The 19,938-nt window shown below is 39.7% G+C and overlaps 1 protein-coding gene and 1 long non-coding RNA gene across 2 annotated transcripts in view; both read right to left on the reverse strand.

Moving 5' to 3' along the window:
* Positions 1-572: 572 nt before the first annotated feature.
* LOC136440463 (transmembrane protein 94-like) overlaps positions 573-19,938 on the reverse strand; it is a 35,125-nt gene continuing 15,759 nt past the window's right edge. The window contains exons 16-35 of the mRNA XM_066436512.1: positions 19,829-19,931; positions 19,285-19,363; positions 18,719-18,790; positions 17,516-17,616; positions 16,597-16,761; positions 15,844-15,901; positions 14,843-14,926; positions 14,066-14,172; positions 13,504-13,592; positions 12,542-12,864; positions 11,528-11,627; positions 6,870-6,978; positions 6,244-6,427; positions 5,598-5,675; positions 4,374-4,541; positions 3,265-3,407; positions 2,841-2,938; positions 2,476-2,569; positions 1,752-1,919; positions 573-1,299 (exon numbers count right to left, since the gene is read on the reverse strand). Coding sequence (XP_066292609.1) covers positions 1,227-1,299; positions 1,752-1,919; positions 2,476-2,569; positions 2,841-2,938; positions 3,265-3,407; positions 4,374-4,541; positions 5,598-5,675; positions 6,244-6,427; positions 6,870-6,978; positions 11,528-11,627; positions 12,542-12,864; positions 13,504-13,592; positions 14,066-14,172; positions 14,843-14,926; positions 15,844-15,901; positions 16,597-16,761; positions 17,516-17,616; positions 18,719-18,790; positions 19,285-19,363; positions 19,829-19,931 — 2,396 coding nt within the window. The 3' untranslated portion in view covers positions 573-1,226. The remainder of the gene's footprint in view (positions 1,300-1,751; positions 1,920-2,475; positions 2,570-2,840; positions 2,939-3,264; positions 3,408-4,373; positions 4,542-5,597; positions 5,676-6,243; positions 6,428-6,869; positions 6,979-11,527; positions 11,628-12,541; positions 12,865-13,503; positions 13,593-14,065; positions 14,173-14,842; positions 14,927-15,843; positions 15,902-16,596; positions 16,762-17,515; positions 17,617-18,718; positions 18,791-19,284; positions 19,364-19,828; positions 19,932-19,938) is intronic.
* LOC136440223 (uncharacterized) lies at positions 8,344-11,384 on the reverse strand. Its single transcript, XR_010756639.1, has 2 exons — positions 10,090-11,384; positions 8,344-9,659 (listed from the first exon to the last, which is right to left on the reverse strand). It is a non-coding gene; the product is annotated as an uncharacterized lncRNA (long non-coding RNA).

Here is a 19,938-nt window from a genome sequence, read left to right on the forward strand (position 1 = left end):
AGAAATAACCAAGACTGCTTGGGAACATTCCCTCCCCAATCTACATAACATAACGTTACATGTATATGTTGAAACTGTAACGTTGGGGTTCAAGCGCCACCAACTGACCAGTCTAACGGGTCCGGACCCGTTTTAGCCTGGCAGTTATGGTGCGCGGCCTTTGGACTGGCGGACCCGGGTTAGATCCCAGGAGCTGTTCTACTCGCCTCTTATGTTTCAAAACACTCAGCCACTTTGACTTTGACCATTGCTATGCTATGGCATTGACTGGCCTTTGTTACAGTTGTCTATGAGGTACCAAAAATAAAAATCAGAAAATAATCCACTATTTTACTGTCTTGGTGGGATTTTTTGGGTTAAGTCTTTGAAGTTAAGTATTTGCCGGCACATTAAGATTGATTTTAGAAATTATTTGATACACTATTAAGTCACTGAAATATACAATGTACATGTTAGGACCTGAACAACATTTACAATTACACGATTATTTGTACACATTCAATACTTTGCCTATTTTGATATGAAGACAGCATTCCGGCTATCACATTTGAAGCAATTCTGTAAACATTTACTTCATTGTACAATAACTCAATGCCTGGTTATGAAGCCCATTGTCTACAAGACTCATTCATTTGGCAAGCAGCAAAGTTGTTTGTCTACCATAATTTTTGGTTAAAAACCTGGTAGCGACGAAAGGTAGTGGATACTACCTGAAACCTCTTTTGCAAAATCTATCCAGTTGCTTGAATAACCGTTATCTTAGTACCCTATCACCTGTATGTCAAACCTTCATCAACATTGTTGAACCTTTAAGGTACACACTTTCAGCTCAACTTTGTTTTGCAGTTCCTAAATGTTCTGAATAGACTTGCACTTGAATCATAGATCATGCTCCAGAAATGATTAAGTTTCCCCAAACAAAGAATCATCGTCATCATCTGGTCATGATAGTCTAACTGGTGCTCAAGGCCCAAAGAAACAAAGAAAGAATCAGAATTGTGCAATTGTTACTGGGCCTCTTTTCTTTGCTAAGTACCGCCAACCTTTTCATCTTCTGTTTGACAATTTAAGTGGACATTTCTTTAAAAACACATTTGCCAAAGAGTCTCGTCTTATCCACCTGTAAAACAATACAGTTCCCTCCCCACAAATTCAATGGTATTGCCCTGAGGTTTCTGATATGCACTCTGATTGGCTGGTTCAGCAGGGAGAGTCCATTGCACAACTCAGAAGGGGGAGTTCATTCCAAGTTTGGTTCCAAACTGCAGCTTGGCTCTCTTCTGGTACCTCACCGACAATCTTAGAAAAAAAGTGATTTAAAATGATGTATGTTATTTTTTGAATGATCATTGTTTTCCTTGATAAAACACTAAAAATACTATACAGCAAATTTGCCAAGAAAAGCACGTTAGTTGCCATGAAAGCAACAGACTTGTAACTGTTACAGTAAATGCATTTAAGTAACTTTGCGTGTTTTTAATTTTGCGGTAAGGAGAAAATGGAGAGTTTGCTGTGTTTTTAAGGGGGGTAGGAGGGCAAAAACTTTCAAGGTGGTTGTAAGTTTTCAGCAAAGATCTTACTGCAAAAACCGCGGAAATAAAACCACTGCAAACATTTAGAACTGAATATACAGTATATCATCTACATCATATTTCAATTTCATTTTTAAAGAAACCAGCTAAAGTACTTGAGGCAGCAGGAAGAAGGGTGAGGAATACAACAGAGGTAACAACTGATTTGTTATGCTCTACCTCGTCTCGTGCAGCTTGACCAGCTCGTTACAGACCACCAGGACAACGACCCAGAGTAACCCCAGTAACCATGCCGACAGCGGAACATCGCCCAGGGAGAACTGCACCGTATGGTTGGCCGACGATATTGCCATGGCAACGGCAAAGTAGACGACCTGCAGAATCAGACTGGGTAGAAAAAAGGAAAGATGTTCTATTCTATTTCTTTATTTTGCAGATAAAAACAATACATACAGTCATCTAAGCTAAATACATTAGAATTGCGCAGTGTAGAAAATTGGAAGCATAATCTTAGACAGAAAGTCTTCAAAAGATATATTTTTCACCAGTGCACCCCACTGACATACAACTGTACCACACTAAATGAACGAAACAGGGGTCTGACAACCCACAGAAATAAAGCAGCTGAAAAGGTTACTGTACAATCATTATGCATTGCATTTTTTACTCGACTTTGAGCCACTCAGGACTGTGCAAGTAGAACCCTAGGCCACTCAAGTAGCATTTTCAAGTAGGAAAACTCCACTTAAGCAGCCCAAAGCTCCTCACACACAGCCCCAAGTCGACTCTGTAGACTTGTGTGTAAATCGGGCCAATATTGGGCCACAATACACACCTGGACCAAATTTGTTTTTCAGTGAAAAAAGGTTCGTCCTTGTCAGGCGATGATCCATAATTTTCCACCAAACAGGACCAGGAGTTTTGACTGACGGTTGGTACTTACATGACGAGAACACAGACCAGCCAGACTCTGTTAGTGAAGGGAAGTCTTCTCCACAGGGGGTGGGACCTGTGTACGTAGCTCATCGATGTCACACCTGCATGTAAAAGTTTTGTCACATTGTTCTAAGTATAGTTACCCTAATGTTACTCACCCAGCCCACACCCCTGGTTTTCCTCATTTGTTCTTTGCATTGGACCCCCTTCCCATATCAAAACAAGCAAAAAATCAGTCAACATGAAGTAACAAAAAAGGGACAAACAAATTTATCATGACTAGATGTTTCTTCTGACTACATGCCAGCTATGATTTGTTGATAGAATTATCAGGTAATAAAGATATTCATAAACTTTATCATCACAACTCACCAAAATACATGACCAGGAGGAAGCAGCAGCACTCCTGTGCCAGGACCAGTCCTGTGGAACTCTCACCCTCGTAATCATTCCACGACAGGGTCAGGTTCCTGCACGGAAAGGTCAAGGTTAGGCTCTTACTCATAAAGGTCATGGCCATGTTCTGGTGTTTTAAAGGTGAAGGTCATGTTTCGGTGTGTAAACTATCAAGGCCAGATTCCTGATCTTGGTAACCTTTTTATACAACCATAAAGGTCGTGCTCTATACATTTGAGTTCTATAGATTCGTTTTTTTATCAGTGATATTCGTTGAGCGCGCTGCCAAATCGCGGTTGTAGCGAGGTAGCCAATGTACCTCGAGTCCAGTGAGATAGGGGCTTTAGCAGGCTGAAGGTTGATATCCAGTTGCAGTAACTAATTGACCGTTTAGTGTTACCTGTTCCCGAACACAGGATGACAGACCTCCGCTGGGGAGACCTTCGAGCAGACGGCGTGAAGAACGAAGGCGAAACACAGGAGACACACGCCCAGCGACGGGATAAACCTGCCGGCGTAGTGCAGCCCGAACTGCAGCAAGGACTGACAAAACATGGACAAAAGTTCAAACTGGGAAGGAAGTTACACAACAAAGTTCTTTCTTCACAACCAAGACATAACATCACAGTTGACATCGCTGTAAATTACAGTTATAAAGGCAGTGGCTAAAACAGCATGTATTCAGAACATAATGCCTACATGTGTTGTCCGGCATCCAAAGCTATTAAAGCTGCCGGATCTCTTTCGTTCTCGATCTTTGGTCAACGTTGCATCAGAGTAACGGCTGTTGCACACGATCTCTCTTTGGACAGAACCATATCTACATCTATCCAGTACATGGTATTAACCTTATATATGCGAAAACAGGCCTACGGCTCTTGGCATTCATTGTGCAGCCACAGTACCTTCCCGCACCGATGGTGCATAGGGCGGCGCCCATCTTCGTTTCAGTAGCCCTTGGGCCACACAACTTTGTGCTATCACTACTGTAACAGCAGGGGGCTAGTCCACTGGTAGTGGTGTGTATTTAACTTCCATACTCTTTCCCAAATGCTGAGTACTAAGTAGAGAAAGCAGTATGTACCAATTTAAAGTCTTTGGTCTGACCTGGCTGACCTGGATCGAGCTCACGACCCACCGTATGCAACGCAAACACTCTACCCACTAGACCATTGCACCGGTATCTTATAGAAATAGGAAATCTACTTCTGAAAATAATTTCGTCAGGTTGGTAGAATATAGGACTGGATATAGGAGATTCTTTGTACACAACCAGGTATTGTTCTCACCTGCTAACGTTTCGATGTCTATCAGACACCTTCTTCAGAGCTTCTGACTGGAGTACTACATCGGCTACTTATAGCGGTGAGAGGCAGTACTCCAGTCAGAAGCTCTGAAGAAGGTGTCTGATAGACATCGAAACGTTAGCAGGTGAGAACACTACCTGGTTGTGTACAAAGAATCTCCTATATCCAGGAAATCTACATTTTTCAAACATGGAGGCCTCACCTCCACAGGCAGGTGATTCTGGTTCTTTCCCGGCGCGAGACTCATGACCGTTTTGTCGACCTCCTTGGCGACCAGTGAGGCGCTGAGAGCCGGCACCACGAGACACGACAGCCAGAGAACATGGCCGCCGCTCAGCGGTGGGGGCAGGAGGACAACTGCAGACAGCAACTGGGAGAAAAGGAATTGAAATCTTTATAATAATAATAATACTAATGGTTTATTAGATTCAAGCAGTCAAACAGCGAAACACCACATGGCAGCCACAGGCTGAATTGCGTGAGTTTTCGTTACAATAGACAAAAGTATTAAAATATCAAGATTACTTACATACAAATTACTAACATTTGACAGGTTGAAATAGCTTCAATAAAAGCTTATGTTACTTACACGGTATATAGAATATTTCAAATTTGACAAACAGGAGTATTGACGAAAGTATGACATCAAAGAATGGGCTGTAAATAACAATATATCAGATAAAGAAAACAAAATTTTCTTTGAGGAAACAAAATAGGTATTAGACCAGTCATGCCTTCAAGTACCAAAGTTATCAACCAAGGATTGATGTGTTCAAAAATCTTTTCTAGAACTATCATAGAGTTCTAGAATTATCGTAGAGTCACTGACGAAAGACAGCGGATGATGTCTAAAACGTCTGACTGTTTCAAAATTTTATCCAGTTGCTTGAGTAACTATTTTTGGCGTATCTTATTACCTGGATGTCTAACCTTCATCAACGTATCGTGGAGTGGAGTTTATTGTCATCAAGAACAGTAGAAGCATCTTCACCAGATAGCTTGTAACATTACCTTTACAGACAGATTATACAACCCCACCAAACAAGTCTAAACCATAGATGAAATTGCTCATGACAATCTCACGACCATGATCTGGAGAAGGTCAATTATGCATGACAAGGGCTTTACTGAAATGGCACTCTTTCATTGGTCTCAAAACAAAAGACATGTGATAAAGTAGAGTATATTACGGGTTCAATGTAAGAGGAAACTTACACTGCTCCTTTTGACAGAATAGAGACTATAACTCTAATCTTAACACTAAATTACAGTAGCATGCAGGCGACTTGGGTATTAAACTCTTGTGCTGGCCTTAGACACTGTCACTTAAACGCCACTGGAACAGGCACACCACTGGAACTGAAAGTATGCCACAGGACAGTCAGAGCAGTTGCGTTATACCAAAAATAAACAAACAAACACAAACCTGCACCAGGCTGATAGACAGCTGACAGCCCAACAGGAACAGCAGACAGTTCTTGATGCACAGGACCAAGTGTCGAGCCTGCGGGCAACAGGATTCCCAACAATAGCATTAACTTAAACTTTTACAGATAGTACATGTATGAATCATAATCATACCTATTCACCATCATGGCTCCCTACCCCAGCTCTGTACATTGCATTTGGATTTGAATACTTGAAAGGGTTCAGTTTATACAGTGTGTTAATCTAAAAGTAACAATACCAGTTGCGGGTGATGTGCACCTGTATGACATTGTAATTTGTATACTTTGTTACCCCTTCCACCTTCGGCCACAGTAAGTTATTTCCTTGATTTTGGACAATCATAGATTAAGAAATTGAGCACGGGAACACAGAGAAAACAGAGGGCTACATGTACATGTACATGTAGACAGAAAAGTATGACCACATGTGTATCAATCCCCTGAAATTGTGTGAAAAAAATATAAAGACATTACCCTTAGGGTATGTTTTCATGTTCAGCATCTGATTCAGTTCTCTTCTTTACATCTAAAAAGTAGAATCTACAGCAATAACAAACCAACAAATCAAATTCGTTTGCCATCGATCTTGTGGTAAATTCTGATGAACACAATATAAAACCTCACCTCCTGTATCATCTGCAGCAGTACGCTGGTGTAGTTGTGCTCCTTGTTGAACACTGCGGAACAGGGCAGGGTGTTCAGTACGCAGCTCAGCGCACACGGGGAGGAACCCTTCTCCTGACTCTGTGACACTGCGGGGGCACCGTGCCTCATGCACAGCTGGGGGTACCCTGGCTCTACCGCCACACTGCAAGATGGAGAAATGTAAGATTTAACATAAACAGGGCAGTGTTGGGAGGACACAGCTCAGCGCACACGGGGAGGAACCTTTCTCCGGACTCTGTGACACTGCGGGGGCGCCGTGCCTCATGCACAACTGGGGGTACCCTGGCTCAACTGCCACACTGCAAGATGGAGAAATGTAAGATTTAACATAAACAGGGCAGTGTTGGGAGGGCACAGCTCAGCGCACATGGAAAGGAACCTTTCTCCTGACACTGGGACACTGCGAGGGCGCCATGCCTCATGCACAGCTGGGGGTACCCTGGCTCTACTGCCACACTGCAAGATGGACATTCAAATGTTTAATTTAACATGTAAGAGAAAAGAAAATAATTTTTTTTGGTAGAAAAGAGTTTGAAGTAAATGAGTCATTATTTCCAAGGGACTGTGATAATTTAAAAGAATACCTGACATCTGCTTGTAGGAAGACCCCAGTGTTCTGTATGTTGGTTGAGCTCCCCACACAGCAGACCACCTCCCCATACTCCTGCATGATCTTCAGCATCTCTTTGGTAGCTATGAATACAAGAAGACATCTTAATTAGTTACAGTATACACAATCACAAACAATGTGTGTCCTCATCTATGGAACATAACTCAGTACTTAGTGCAACATGAGGCTTCTTAGACCTCAGTTGGATTGCCACAAGCACAATGTCATGTTCTTTTAGGAAGGGAAATATCTGTATTTGTACTTTATAGCAGAAAACCATCACATGGCATTAACATGAGGCCAGATGATGAGACCTCTCCTTGGTGCTGAACTGCTATCCATGAGATTGCAAACAAACTCAGGCAATCCAGATACATAAATCTAATGATATGTTGAATCTGATTTGCATTGCCAGCAAACTGCCTCATGGCATATGTAGCACAAGTGCCATAGCCAGAGCTGTAGGGCTGCCATATGATTATGAACTATACTTATTACATGTAAATACAGGCTGCATGGTATTTCTTGCTTTTAGGGACCTGGTAGGTTGTAGTTGCTTGCATTGGAGTGCACCTAACCTTTCTCTCCAAGTGAAGGTCTGCGGAGGAGTTAGAAGAACTTCTTTTTTAATTGTGGTAGACTCCTTGGAAGAGTTAGAATTAGAATAGTAGCAACTGTATGGCATACACTGCCAAAAATACAATTTCTTGTATTCTAGTTTTTTCTTACATACAGAAAAATATTCCTTCATGCAAGCAAATTTTTCTGTATTCAAGAAAAAGGGTTTGTCCACGAATTAAGCAATTTTTTACTTACTGAACTTTTTCTTGTAGTAAGATAATCTTTCTTATAAAAATGACCTTGGTTACTGCCGGAAAGTAATTCTTGCAGTAAGATTTTTTTTCTATGTATATTCTTGATTCAGACACCTGGATCTGAGGTTCTTATACTAAGAATACATTTCTCTTCTTAAGACCAAAATTCTTGATAGCAAGAACTACTTTCTTATTTCTAAGATTTAGGTTCTTACACCAAGACTTTTTTTCTCATCTCAAGACCAAAATTCTTACTGCCAAGAAAGGTTTTCTTCCCTTTAAGTTTTATGTTCTTATAACAAGAATGCATTTCTCTTCTCAAGACCTAGAACTGCTTTCTTATTTTCAAGATGTAGGTTCTTACACTAAGAATATTTTCCTCACTTCAAGACCAAACATGCTTATTGCTGAGAAATGTTTTCTTACATCAAGATTTATCTTCTTACATCAAGAATCCTTTTCTCGCTTCAGGGGCAAAAATTGTTATCGCCTGGAAATACTTTCTTACTTCTAGAGCTGATCTTCTTAAATAAAGAATATTTTTCTCACCTCGAGAACATAATTCTTGCTGCCTAGAAAATGCTTTCTTACTTCTAAGATTGATCTTCTTACAATAAGCACACTTTTCTTACATCAAGAGCAAAGATTGTTTATTGCCAAGAAATGTTTTCTTACTTCTAAGATTAATCTTCTTACATCAAGAGCACAATTCTTGCTACCAAGAAATGTTTGCTTACTTTTAAGATTAATATTCTTACACCAAGAATATTTTTCTTATATCAAGAGCACAATTCTTGCTGTCAAGAAATGTTTGCTTACTTCTAAGATTGATCGTCTTACTCCAAGAATACTTTTCTTATATCAAGAGCAGAATTCTTGCTACCAAGAAATGTATTCTTACTTCTATGATTGATCTTCTTACAACAAGAATATTTTTCTTATATCAAGATCAGAATTCTTGCTACCAAGAAATGTTTGCTTACTTCTAAGATTAATATTCTTACACCAAGAATATTTTTCTTACATCAAGAGCACAATTCTTGCTGCCAAGAAATGTTTGCTTACTTCTAAGATTAATCTTCTTACAACAAGAATACTTTTCTTATATCAAGAGCACAATTCTTGCTGCCAAGAATTTTTTTCTTACTTCTAAGATTAATATTCTTATACCAAGGATACTTTTCTTACATCAAGAGCACAATTCTTGCTGTCAAGAAATGTTTGCTTACTTCTAAGATTAATCTTCTTACAACAAGAATACTTTTCTTATATCAAGAGCACAATTCTTGCTGCCAAGAATTTTTTTTCTTACTTCTAAGATTAATCTTCTTACAACAAGAATACTTTTCTTATATCAAGAGCACAATTCTTGCTGTCAAGAAATGTTAGCTGACTTCTAAGATTAATCTTCTTACAACAAGAATACTTTTCTTACTTCAAGAACACGATTCTTGCTACCTAGAAATGTTTTCTTACTCTTATAATATAAGACTGATGTTCTTACAAGAAGAATCTCACTCCAAGAGTTACAGTTAAAATGACATGTTGATGGCTTAATATTTCTGTAAATTGTGGACTATGGTAAAAAAAATGACATTGGCAAAGCTTTACAGTGTATTTTTTCAAAAAATAATAGGTATAATAATAATATATAATTATACAATACATGTATTGTTGTACAAATACCAAAACTAATTTTGATACAAAGCCTTCTGAAACTGAAAGAACATAAAGATTACAAACTGCTATGTAATTAACATGCTATATGATTTATTACATATGATATATTTCATAATATATAATTCTTTATCGTCTTGGAAGGTGGTATAGAGCAGCTTCATCTGACTTGGATGATGATCTTCGACTACGGAAACCAAACCCTTCAACTTGTTCAAGCCCATTTCTGTTGACTTGGCATTCCCATTGGCATTCAAATGATCTTCCAACATCTGGGGAAAAAAATGAAGACTATGTCATTAATTTTTACTTTCTGAGTTGAGCTAACTAACTTCCAGCTTCTAGAAGTGAAAGTTCCAATTGAAATGATTTCTTCACAAAGCACATCATACATGTATGTTTTATCATTCTTTAACCTATCCTTATATATGTTTCCAGAAACAATACAATTAAAATAGTCCACCCCTCAGCGGTGGAATGTAATCTTCCTATGTGTGCGGATCGCTTTTTGATTAAAATCTATTAATTCGTCGGCCAAAAAGATGTTGAGTTGGACCCAAAGAGGCTTTACTTATCATTATCTCTAATGCTTGATGCTTTTGATGATTAAACCAAGCAGGGGCCCTTTAACTTAGCTTTTTTCATATGATAAATAAAGTTGAACTGATTTTCATATAGTCGGGTGGGGAGGGGGGCACTTACCTTTTCCATACTGCTATCCAGTGTTTCCGTGCAAAATTTGGCATCTGCTGCAGCCTCAGACCATGATCCCCATCTTGTATATGTTCTCTTGTACCTGGGTTTTGACTTTGAAACCGACTTGAGTCTTCAATTAATACAAATAGAACTAGAAGTGAACAGCACTTGAAGGCATGAACTTCTCACAGCTTTGGCCCTACTGTCAACTGCCAGTGGAATTTGATTCCACCAACTGCCAGTGGGATTCGATTCCACCAATCAGGAGTTGGGAAAAGATCACATGGCAAGTGTTGCCATTGGTCAAAATTTTATGCAGATATTTGCTAGAACAATCAAGATTTTTAAAGAAAATTTAAGTTGGGTTCTATTTCTTGCAATAGCCTCATCTTAGCCAGGAAACAACCATTATATTATACGAGTTAAAATAAGAATTTCAAAGTATTTCTTGTATTTCTTCAAGTATTATTATCAAGAAAAACAAGAATTGCCTTGCTCAAAGTTTCTTGATATGAAAAATAAGAAAATTCAAGAATATAATTCTAGTTATGACTCGAACTTTGTCTTCAAGTTTAAATATCTTGAAAATTCTTGATTTTCTAAGCAGGCTTCCTCAAGAAAGGCAAGAAGAAAATTCTTCTATTTTCTTAAACATCCCAAGAAAAACAAGAATTTCTTTCTCAAAGTTTCTGGATACAAAAATCAATAACATTCAAGAATATTATTCTAGTTATGACTCGAGCTTTGTCTTCTAGTTTAAATATCTTAAAAATTCTCGTTTTTCTAAGCAGGATACCTCAAGAAAGGCAAGAAGAAAATTCTTCTATTTTCTTAAACATCCCAAGAAAAACAAGAATTTCTTTCTTAAGGTTTCTTGATACAAAAATCAAGACCACTCAAGAACAAAATTCTAGTTGTTACTTGTTTTCATAATTTTGAATTCTTGTTTTTTCTTACTACCAGAAAAAGAAGATAGGGGAGAGAAAAAGTCTTGTATTTTCTTATACATGGCAAGAAATAGATTCTCCATTCAAGAAAAACAAGAACTTTTAACTTTAATTTCTAGAAAATTCTTATGAGAGAAAATCCTTTATAGAAATTATTTCTTTATTTAAGAAAAATAAGAAAATGTTTCTTGTTGTGAGAATTTACAAGACAAGATTCTTGGAATGGTCTGTTGTGCTTTTCTTATTTATTCTTATCATTTTCAAGGAAGTTCTTCATTCAAGAAAATTTGTCCACGAATTAAGTAAAAACAAGAAAACTAGAAAAAACAAGACAAATCATTTTTAGTAGTGTAGTGGCAGAGCATCCTGCTATGAACCAATGAGACCCAGGTTCAATACCCAGTGGAGTACCCAGACATGTCTGGACATGCAACCAGACGTTGTGCCCTTGGGAGAGGCACTTAATACAAATTTCCCATGTCCTAAGAAGACGTTACCTTGAGGAGTTGCATCTGTGAAGAGCGGCACCAGTAGGGGCACGTTGTCCACGTTCTCAAGGTGCGGTCTGATGTTGTCTATGCCTCTCGGGAGCTTCGCCTGGAAGGGAAAACAGGAATTCCTAATTTTCTAAGGGAAGGAATCTGAAAACAGAGATCTGAAGATGAAGCTTTTCACTTAATAGGGGAAACAAAATCATTTCTTTGGTTCTCTGACATCTCAAGTAAAAATGAAATCAGAGCGCAACAAGAACACAGATGGCAGTGAGGAAAACTTGAATGTGACTTAGTCTAGTATTATACTCTAAGTCTTGCTGAAACTGTGTGCACCAAGGCACAGACTTTCTTCTCAGACTCGTATTTCATGTAAAGTTGAGCATCTTAAATCTGTCAGAAGCAAATAAGTATGGCCTTATCAGGAAAAAAAAAGAATCTGAATAATTATACTGTTTATTTCTTTAAAGGCATCCAGAGCATTTTATGACACTTGAAATTTGAAAAAAAAACCTCAAATTTCTAGTCATTCCTACACATAGTAAGTTTCAATAACACCATACCATTACATATCAACATTAAAGGGGCAAAGAAAGATGAAAGATACGATGTCGTTGTGTGGTGAGAACTGATATAAAATCCAAGCCCTAATAGACTGATCCTGGCTGTCCATCACAATTAGCGGTTCGACCAATGAGAGAGTGACTGCATGTCCGTCAAATATTTGCATTTTTATGTTTTAACTTTGCATTTCTACGTTTTGACGGAGGTGGCCGGGCTATGGTATCGGTCTATTTACACTAGGCGCGTGATACTAAAATGTCACCATGTAGCTTATTTTTGTGCTGCTTTTGAGCACTTTTGATAAGAAATCCGCACGCAAATGTGGTAAACAGTGACATTAAATGTCAATTTCATAAAGATTACAGCAACTATAACATTTCCAGTTTTCAAGCCTCATAAAATGCTCTGGGTGCCTTTAATAAACTGAAATCTGAAACGTGTAGGTATGACCTTTACCCTATTTGTCATGTCAAAGACGTCACTATGGTGGCTCGTCACGTCCGTTTCCATGGAAATGATGTCATCATGACGATCATCCCTTATTAGGACGCTGTCCTGCAACCCCAATTCTCCGCCGTATCTGTAGTTCTGACTCTCCTGGCTGCACTGCCGCGAGACTTCTGCCGAACTCTGGTTTCCTGAGAAGCGTGTGTCTTGACCTGGCAGGTCTAAGTGTCTGCCCGGATCTCTCGCGACGTCTAAGACATCGTGTTCGGGAGATTCTGGGAGGAGGTGCTCCGACACTTCGTCTCTGAACGTCACCTGTGATGGTTCTAAAACTGGAGAAACAGTAATAATTTAGCGCTTGGTCCATTTGATTTTGAAGTACAGTAACTGTTATCATTGAAGAGATTCATCAGTTATGTGTGATACAAGTTACAAGAATATTCATCAATCAGTGACTTGAAAAGGTAACGAGATACGCACCTCCAAATTTTCGATGTCTACTGTACATCTTGATCACGGAGTATCCTAGTCTCGCGGGGGAGGTCAGAAGATCTACACAAGTCTCGTCCTAGTCTCGTGTTCTCGCGAGACTAGGGATACTCCGTGATCAAGATGTACAGTAGACATCGAAAATTTGGAGGTGCGTATCTCGTTACCTTTTCAAGTCACTGATTGATGAAGTACAGCTAGAAGGTTTCCAGTCCAGTCATCATTTCTAAAAATACAACATCACTACATTGATGTTTTTGCATTGATACTCATTCATTCAGTAGAAAGTCAACTACATGTAGATATGGCATAATTCAACCCTTAACCCATACTACTTTGCAATAAGGTGACAGACTGACAGACATATAAGCCAAAAACAAATTGGATTCTAGTACCTCAATATTTGAAAAAATAATAAAAGATTCCAAGCCTAAAAGTAATCAGTATATGATTTCTTAGAAATCCTAAGATAATCTTGGTACTTGGCACTCTCTCCTCTGCATGGCTGCCCAGCAGGTGGATTTTGCTCCTCCGCGCCGGCACGTCTGTTTCTCCGGAGCTGTGTCTCGATCTGGTCAAGATGGACAAAATCATAAACAAGCTTGTAGATGCACCAACCAGCAATGCACTTTGAGCCAGCTAGATACTTGAGGCTAGATATGTAGGATTAGATGTGACTTGTAAGTTGGTTTAATACGGTCAGCTGAAGGCTATGATGAAAGGGCAGTTATACCAGCTGTATACAGTATACAATACAGATACAGAATCTGGTGTGTTTATTGCCAAAGGGTGGTTATACCAGATACATGTATACAATACAAATACAGAAGCTGATGTGTTACGCCAAAACATTGTTATACCAGCTATACAATACAAGCAGACGCTGGTGTGTTATACTGAATGGCAGTTATACCAGCTATAAAGAATAGAGCCAGACATGCAGGACATGTGTGTCAGTGTAATATGGCTAGCCACTGCCATATTCCCAAGAAGCTGGTGACTGTTATAAAAAAAAGCTAGTTATACTGGATGACTAACACGGACCTGTCCCCATCTGGGCCTGAGCTGTGCCGAGATCGGTCCTCCGGAGATGACAGGAGGGAAATGTGACAGTTCCAGCCCGCCTCCAGACCCATCTTCTCGGAGAAGATCTGTGGAACGGAAATTCAAAAATTTATCTTCACCTGAAAATTCATCTGTATTTTCTTTTTGTGATAGAAGTCATTCTGAATCAAAGTTGAACTGCAAATGCCAACACAATAATTGGAGTTACCCAAATTAGTTTGCCAGGTCTAATCAGCTCCTTGACAAAGACCAGGAACAATCAGTCGAAAGTTGCTAATCACTGGTCCAAAAACAATGAAGTACAAACAGTCTCAAGCATGACAAACTCCGTGGCGTCGTGTGGCGCAAGTGTAGAGCGCGCGGCTGTCAAACAATGGGACCCGAGATCTAATCCCGGGTTGTGCCCAGAGACATGTTCGGACTTGCGCCCCGATGTTGTGCCCTTGGGAAAGGCACTTAACACGACTTTCCTCACTTCACTCAGCTCATCTAGGGTTAGGGACGTCCCTCGCATAGGACGTTAAATGGAGGTCCCGTGTTTGGGGAGAGCCACACCTCGCGCACGTAAAAGAACCCACAACACCTTTCGAAAAAGAGTAGGGGCATGCCCCGGTGTGCGATGGTCCAAATCTTACAGTCCGGTCTGGGATGACATCTTGAAAAGGTGATAGTTCACCTGTTATGTCAATCCTTCCACAAGATGTGGTAAATCAAAATAAATAAACTTCTAGGAGACATGCACAAGAGTCCACCTACCCTGCTCCTGAGCTCGTCCTCCGCTGAGAAGTGAACAAACCTGATACAGGCTGTGTCCAGGTCCTCGATCATGTGGACGACATCCTGGGGAACAACAACACCAATGCAGTAGAACATGAGATAAAAAAAGTGAACTTCTGTTGCAGTACCTAGGAAAGCCAGAAGGGGACCCAAACTTTCTTTGACATAACAAGATCCAACCACAAATCAAATTTCATGACAATCCTGCCACAGCTTCTTGAACTATGCTGTTCAACCCAACGTAAAACAATGGCAAAATAGTAGAACAGAGATAGAAAAAAGGGAACTTCTGCTGCAGTCCCTAGGAAAGCCAGAAGGGAACTCAAAATGTGATAATTTCTTTATCAGGACGAGATGTAACCACAAATCAAATTTCGTGACAATCCTGCCATAGCTTCTTGAATTATGCTGTTCAACCCAACGCATGTATTTTTGGGGAAACTAGTAGAATAGAGATAGATAAAATGGAGGTTGTTGCAGTGCCTAGGAAAGCCACAAGGGGACATGTGATAAAACGTGATAATTTCTTTAACAGAACAAGATCTAACCACAAATCAAATTTCATGACAATCCTGCCATAGCTTCTAGAATTATGCTGTTCAACATATATAACACATGCATTATTTGGAACACGACAGCAAAATAGTAGAACAAGAGATAGAAAAATGCATGTTCTGCTGCAGTACCAAGGAAAGCTACCAGGAAACCCAAAATCAACTCATTTCTTTGATAGACCAAGATCTAACCACAAATCAAGTCCATAACTTCTTGAATTATGGTGTGAAACCCAACACATGCAAATGCAACTGAAACCATAACCTGCTTGGCAAAAGTATATTATATACATATTGTATTTTAACAATTTCTTTCTGAGAGTCCAGGAAAATGAGAGAAAAATTCAAAAGCATGAAATGAATAATTATGACTTCCCAGATGAGCTTAGCCTACCAGATCCTTTGACTTCTCTATTTGAAACTCACCATTTTGGCCTGATATTGCGCTGACACCATCCCTATAAACACCTGTCTGCTCTGGGCACTGCAGGGGGAAGATGTGGAAATGTTAGAAGGATTTATGAACATGCGTTCTCTTAAAGACAGGCTACTACTATACCAAGACAAGGAAACCTGTCATTATTGAGCTTTATCATATTTATCTGGCCTGCCACCAAAGACCTTTGGCACCCACATGAACAGTAACTGTGTCCCTCTTGTGGGTCAATGAAGGTTAGACATTTGGATTTGGATTTTATTGGAATTGCAACTACAGTGCAATACACGTGGGACACAGGCAGCTATTGCTGATGTCGTGACCCACACAGTCACATATTAAATGTACCCGTTCTATACACTTGGGTGGAGTGGGGAAAGTCATGTAAAGTGCCTTTTTCCCAAGGGCACAAGATTGGTGGCATCAGGGGATTCGAACCCGAAAATCCTGCTGTTATGTCACACGACCCCATATCCAAGTAATAAGATACACAACAGTTACTCAAGCAACAGTTACTGGAGAGATTTTGGAGACAGTCATGACATTTCAAGCACATTTGTAGCATCCACTAACTTCTGTCTGAGTCACGGAGAAAAGGTGCTACTTTAAACGCCTGTTTACAAAATCTATCCCGTTGCGTTTTAGTAACTGTTATCTTGAGTATCTTGTGTCCCTTATGTGGTTTATGATTGATAAAGACCCCTTAACAAGTGGGGACTATCACAAGCCCCCCTAGCACCCACCTGAACCAGTCCTGTTCCCGCCTGATGGTCCTGCCCTTGCCGCGGGAGGCCAGGGACAGGTTGGAGTCCTCCAGGGTCTGGACAGGGGGCAACAGATCCTCCGGCCTGCAAATAAGCAGCAGAAAAATGTGAGCACTGGCGCTGTAAAGTTGTGAGTGTGTCGAACTGAAAAATTGTACAGGGGGAACAGATTCTCTGGTCTGGAAACCACTATCAAAACATTGGCACTATTCTTTATGTAAAAACGTTGGGGTGTCTGTCAGGTACATGTAAATGTGAAACTGAAAATTTGGACAGGGGATGACAGATACTCAAGCCTGTCCTACAAATACCATCAACAAAACATTGGCACTAATCTACAATTATTATACTGTATGTAAAAACTTCAGAGTGTCTGTCAGCTGAATGTGTCAAACTGAAAATTTGTACATTTAGGGAAAACAGATACTCGGGTTTGGAAACCACCATCAACAAAACATTTAGCACAGTACTATTCTCTTCTAACTTTAGAGGGTGACTGTCAGGTACATGTGTTACACTGAAGATTTGCACAGGGGGAGACTGATCCTCAGGCCTGCAAACCACATTTGAGCATTATTCTAACATATATAAGAGGGCTGGAAGGAAAACCAGTGCGAGACTAAATTCACTCCCTAAAACTGTGTAAGATGAAAAGATAGTACAGTCATGGGCAATGACAAGAGTAAGAGAGAACAATAAGTGGCACTTGACAAGTGTTAAGTATTCTTACTAGCCAAGTGGTTCGGGTGACGGATGAAGGAGACTGGCACCCGACATAAGTCAAGTAAGTAAGTCACTAGCCAAGGAAGTGCTGAAATCAGCCCTGCAAATATGTGGTGTTTTGCTGAATTTGATTTGTAAACATAGATACAAAAAGGAAGGTTGCCATCAGGGTTACCTTAAGCTTGTATCAGACACCGGTGTGTCGGCTCCTCTTGGCTCATCTGTTTCCCTCACCGGCAGCTCATAGAAAACCTCGCCCAGGTGCCTGGACACGGGCTATACACAAATGTACAAACACATCAAACAAAGCTCATAGAACACTTCACCCAGATGTCTGGACACAGGCTATACACAAATGTACAAACACATCAAATTAAGTTCATAGAACACTTCACCCAGATGTCTGGACACAGGCTGAATGCAAATACAGCAATTTGATTGAAAATTTTCAAAGTCTTTAATTTCCATTTTCAAATAATTGAAAAAACCTTTATCGTAGATGAAATATGATACAACATTGGCATCCCAGCAGATCCAAAAACTAAATAGTATTACCAACTAACTTGATCATGAAAACACTGTAGAATCACAATTAGTTTATCAAGTGGAAAAGTTGGTCCATACATATTTAACTTGTTTCTTCTATGGATTGGTTTGTATTTCTGTGGCAGAGCTTCTCTGTTTATACACAGTTTCAATTTGATACAATTCTGATTCACTGTTAACAAATAAGACAATTCAAAATTAACCTGAAGAAGTGTTCTTTCATGTAACAAGGAAGCCATGGCCAAGGTCTGAAATTTCTGATTGAGAACTTCTCACAGTATTTTCAAAACCAAAATCAGCTGGTCAGTGATGGTGGTCCTGTGTGTGACTGTGACAGTTACTAGGTAATGCTTGACACCATGAATTTGTCACCACTGAAATTAGAAAAGTTCATGTAAAAAAAAGAGAGAACTAATGATTCTTTGTGATAAGGCCACACCAATTTAATTTCTTGGTTAACAGAATTTAAAAAAATGCTAGATTGGAAAATCAACATGAAAACAGAATCTCAGAGGAAAGTTTGTACTTTGGTGCACACAGTTGCAGGGAGTGAACAGGGTCTGATGCAAGTTTTCACCCCGGCCCTCTGGTTTAATGATGTCCTCATGCTAAAACTAAAAAAAAATCTGTTAACCAAGAAATTAAATTGGTGTGGCCTAATGATTGGAGTATTGCAGTGATTTTACCCAAACACCCTGATCCAAGATGTCTTTATTCGAAGATAATAATGCCTCTAGTAGCATCTATCCCCTCTGCATGGAATTGGGAAAAATCATATTAGATTTGATTACTAATGTTGAAGATGATTGCAGTGACTTCAACATTCAGATACCCCCAAACAAAACTTCTCTACCTGCGCCCTGATTGGCTTCTGCTCGCCCAATGGGATGGGGACAACCTCATCCTGTGGGGTCATTGACCTTCGGTTATTTTCCATATTTGGTCCGGTGACATAAAAAGCTCTGTCATCACTTTTTCCACAATAGTTCTTACAAATGAAACATCTCTAATTCATCCTTCACTTGAAGGAACAAGCCAGGAAGTTTGAAGTAATTGAAGTACACATGCACTACGTCAAGTATTATACAACTTTGCTACAATGTACTTGTGATGGGATATACGCACTGTAAATGACTTTCAAGATGGTTCATTTGATATTCTAGACTTTTTATTTAGATTTATTCATGAATTATTAGAAGTCTGTATCAGCCCTACCTTTGTATTGTTCACTTTTTACTGTTTGTCCAGTCCTTTGTTTATCAGAATCAGACAAAAATCATTGTATGTAACCACTGCCAGGTTAACTGTTCTTTCCTGATCTCAGATTAAGATACCAGGGCATACATTAATGGGTAGATACACTGTAATACATGAAGATCTATGTGGCTTAACTCCCACCTTCTCCATGGGTCTGTAGGCGAAGGCTGAACAGTAAGCAGACAGGCTCATGCGATGGTAGAAGTCCAGGATTTTCTTCCTGTATGGCAACAGATGCAAATATGCTAGTTTTCGGCATTTATCTTTTACCAACTGCAAAGGCATTTCAGATTTTTAAAAAATATTCTAGGTTCCCTTTAGTTAGTTAACAAGTGAAAATTTACTGATCTGAAAATCAAGTACTAGGTATGCTGCTTAATAACTGAATTGATGGCCCATACATTGGGTGGCAATGCACAATACTGGGAAGGGCATCTCGGTTTGGGCTGGGGGTGCCATGTTTGAGGAGATGCCTCAGGCCAGAGGCTAGCAACCCCTCCCCATAAAGATATAATCCGTCACTAAAACAGCAAAGAAACTTGCTGATCTATATGCCACTAGGCACTACAAGAACGAACAAACAGATACTGCTGAAAGCTCCCCAGAGCAATCTTTTTTATGTTGTGTGTAATGATTAAATGTTTGTCAAAAGATACTGCTGTAAGTTGTTATACTAGAGCCTCACCGATCTTTGTCTGTCAGAGGGCAGAGGTCAATGCCGTCCCAGAAGTCTGTGCAGCTGTCCAGTACGATGTCTGCTGTTCCGTGGGTCAGCAGCTGAAGCATGCCTGTTAG

This window comes from Branchiostoma lanceolatum, chromosome 8 (assembly GCF_035083965.1).
Source record: "Branchiostoma lanceolatum isolate klBraLanc5 chromosome 8, klBraLanc5.hap2, whole genome shotgun sequence".
Classification (NCBI taxonomy): domain Eukaryota; kingdom Metazoa; phylum Chordata; class Leptocardii; order Amphioxiformes; family Branchiostomatidae; genus Branchiostoma; species Branchiostoma lanceolatum.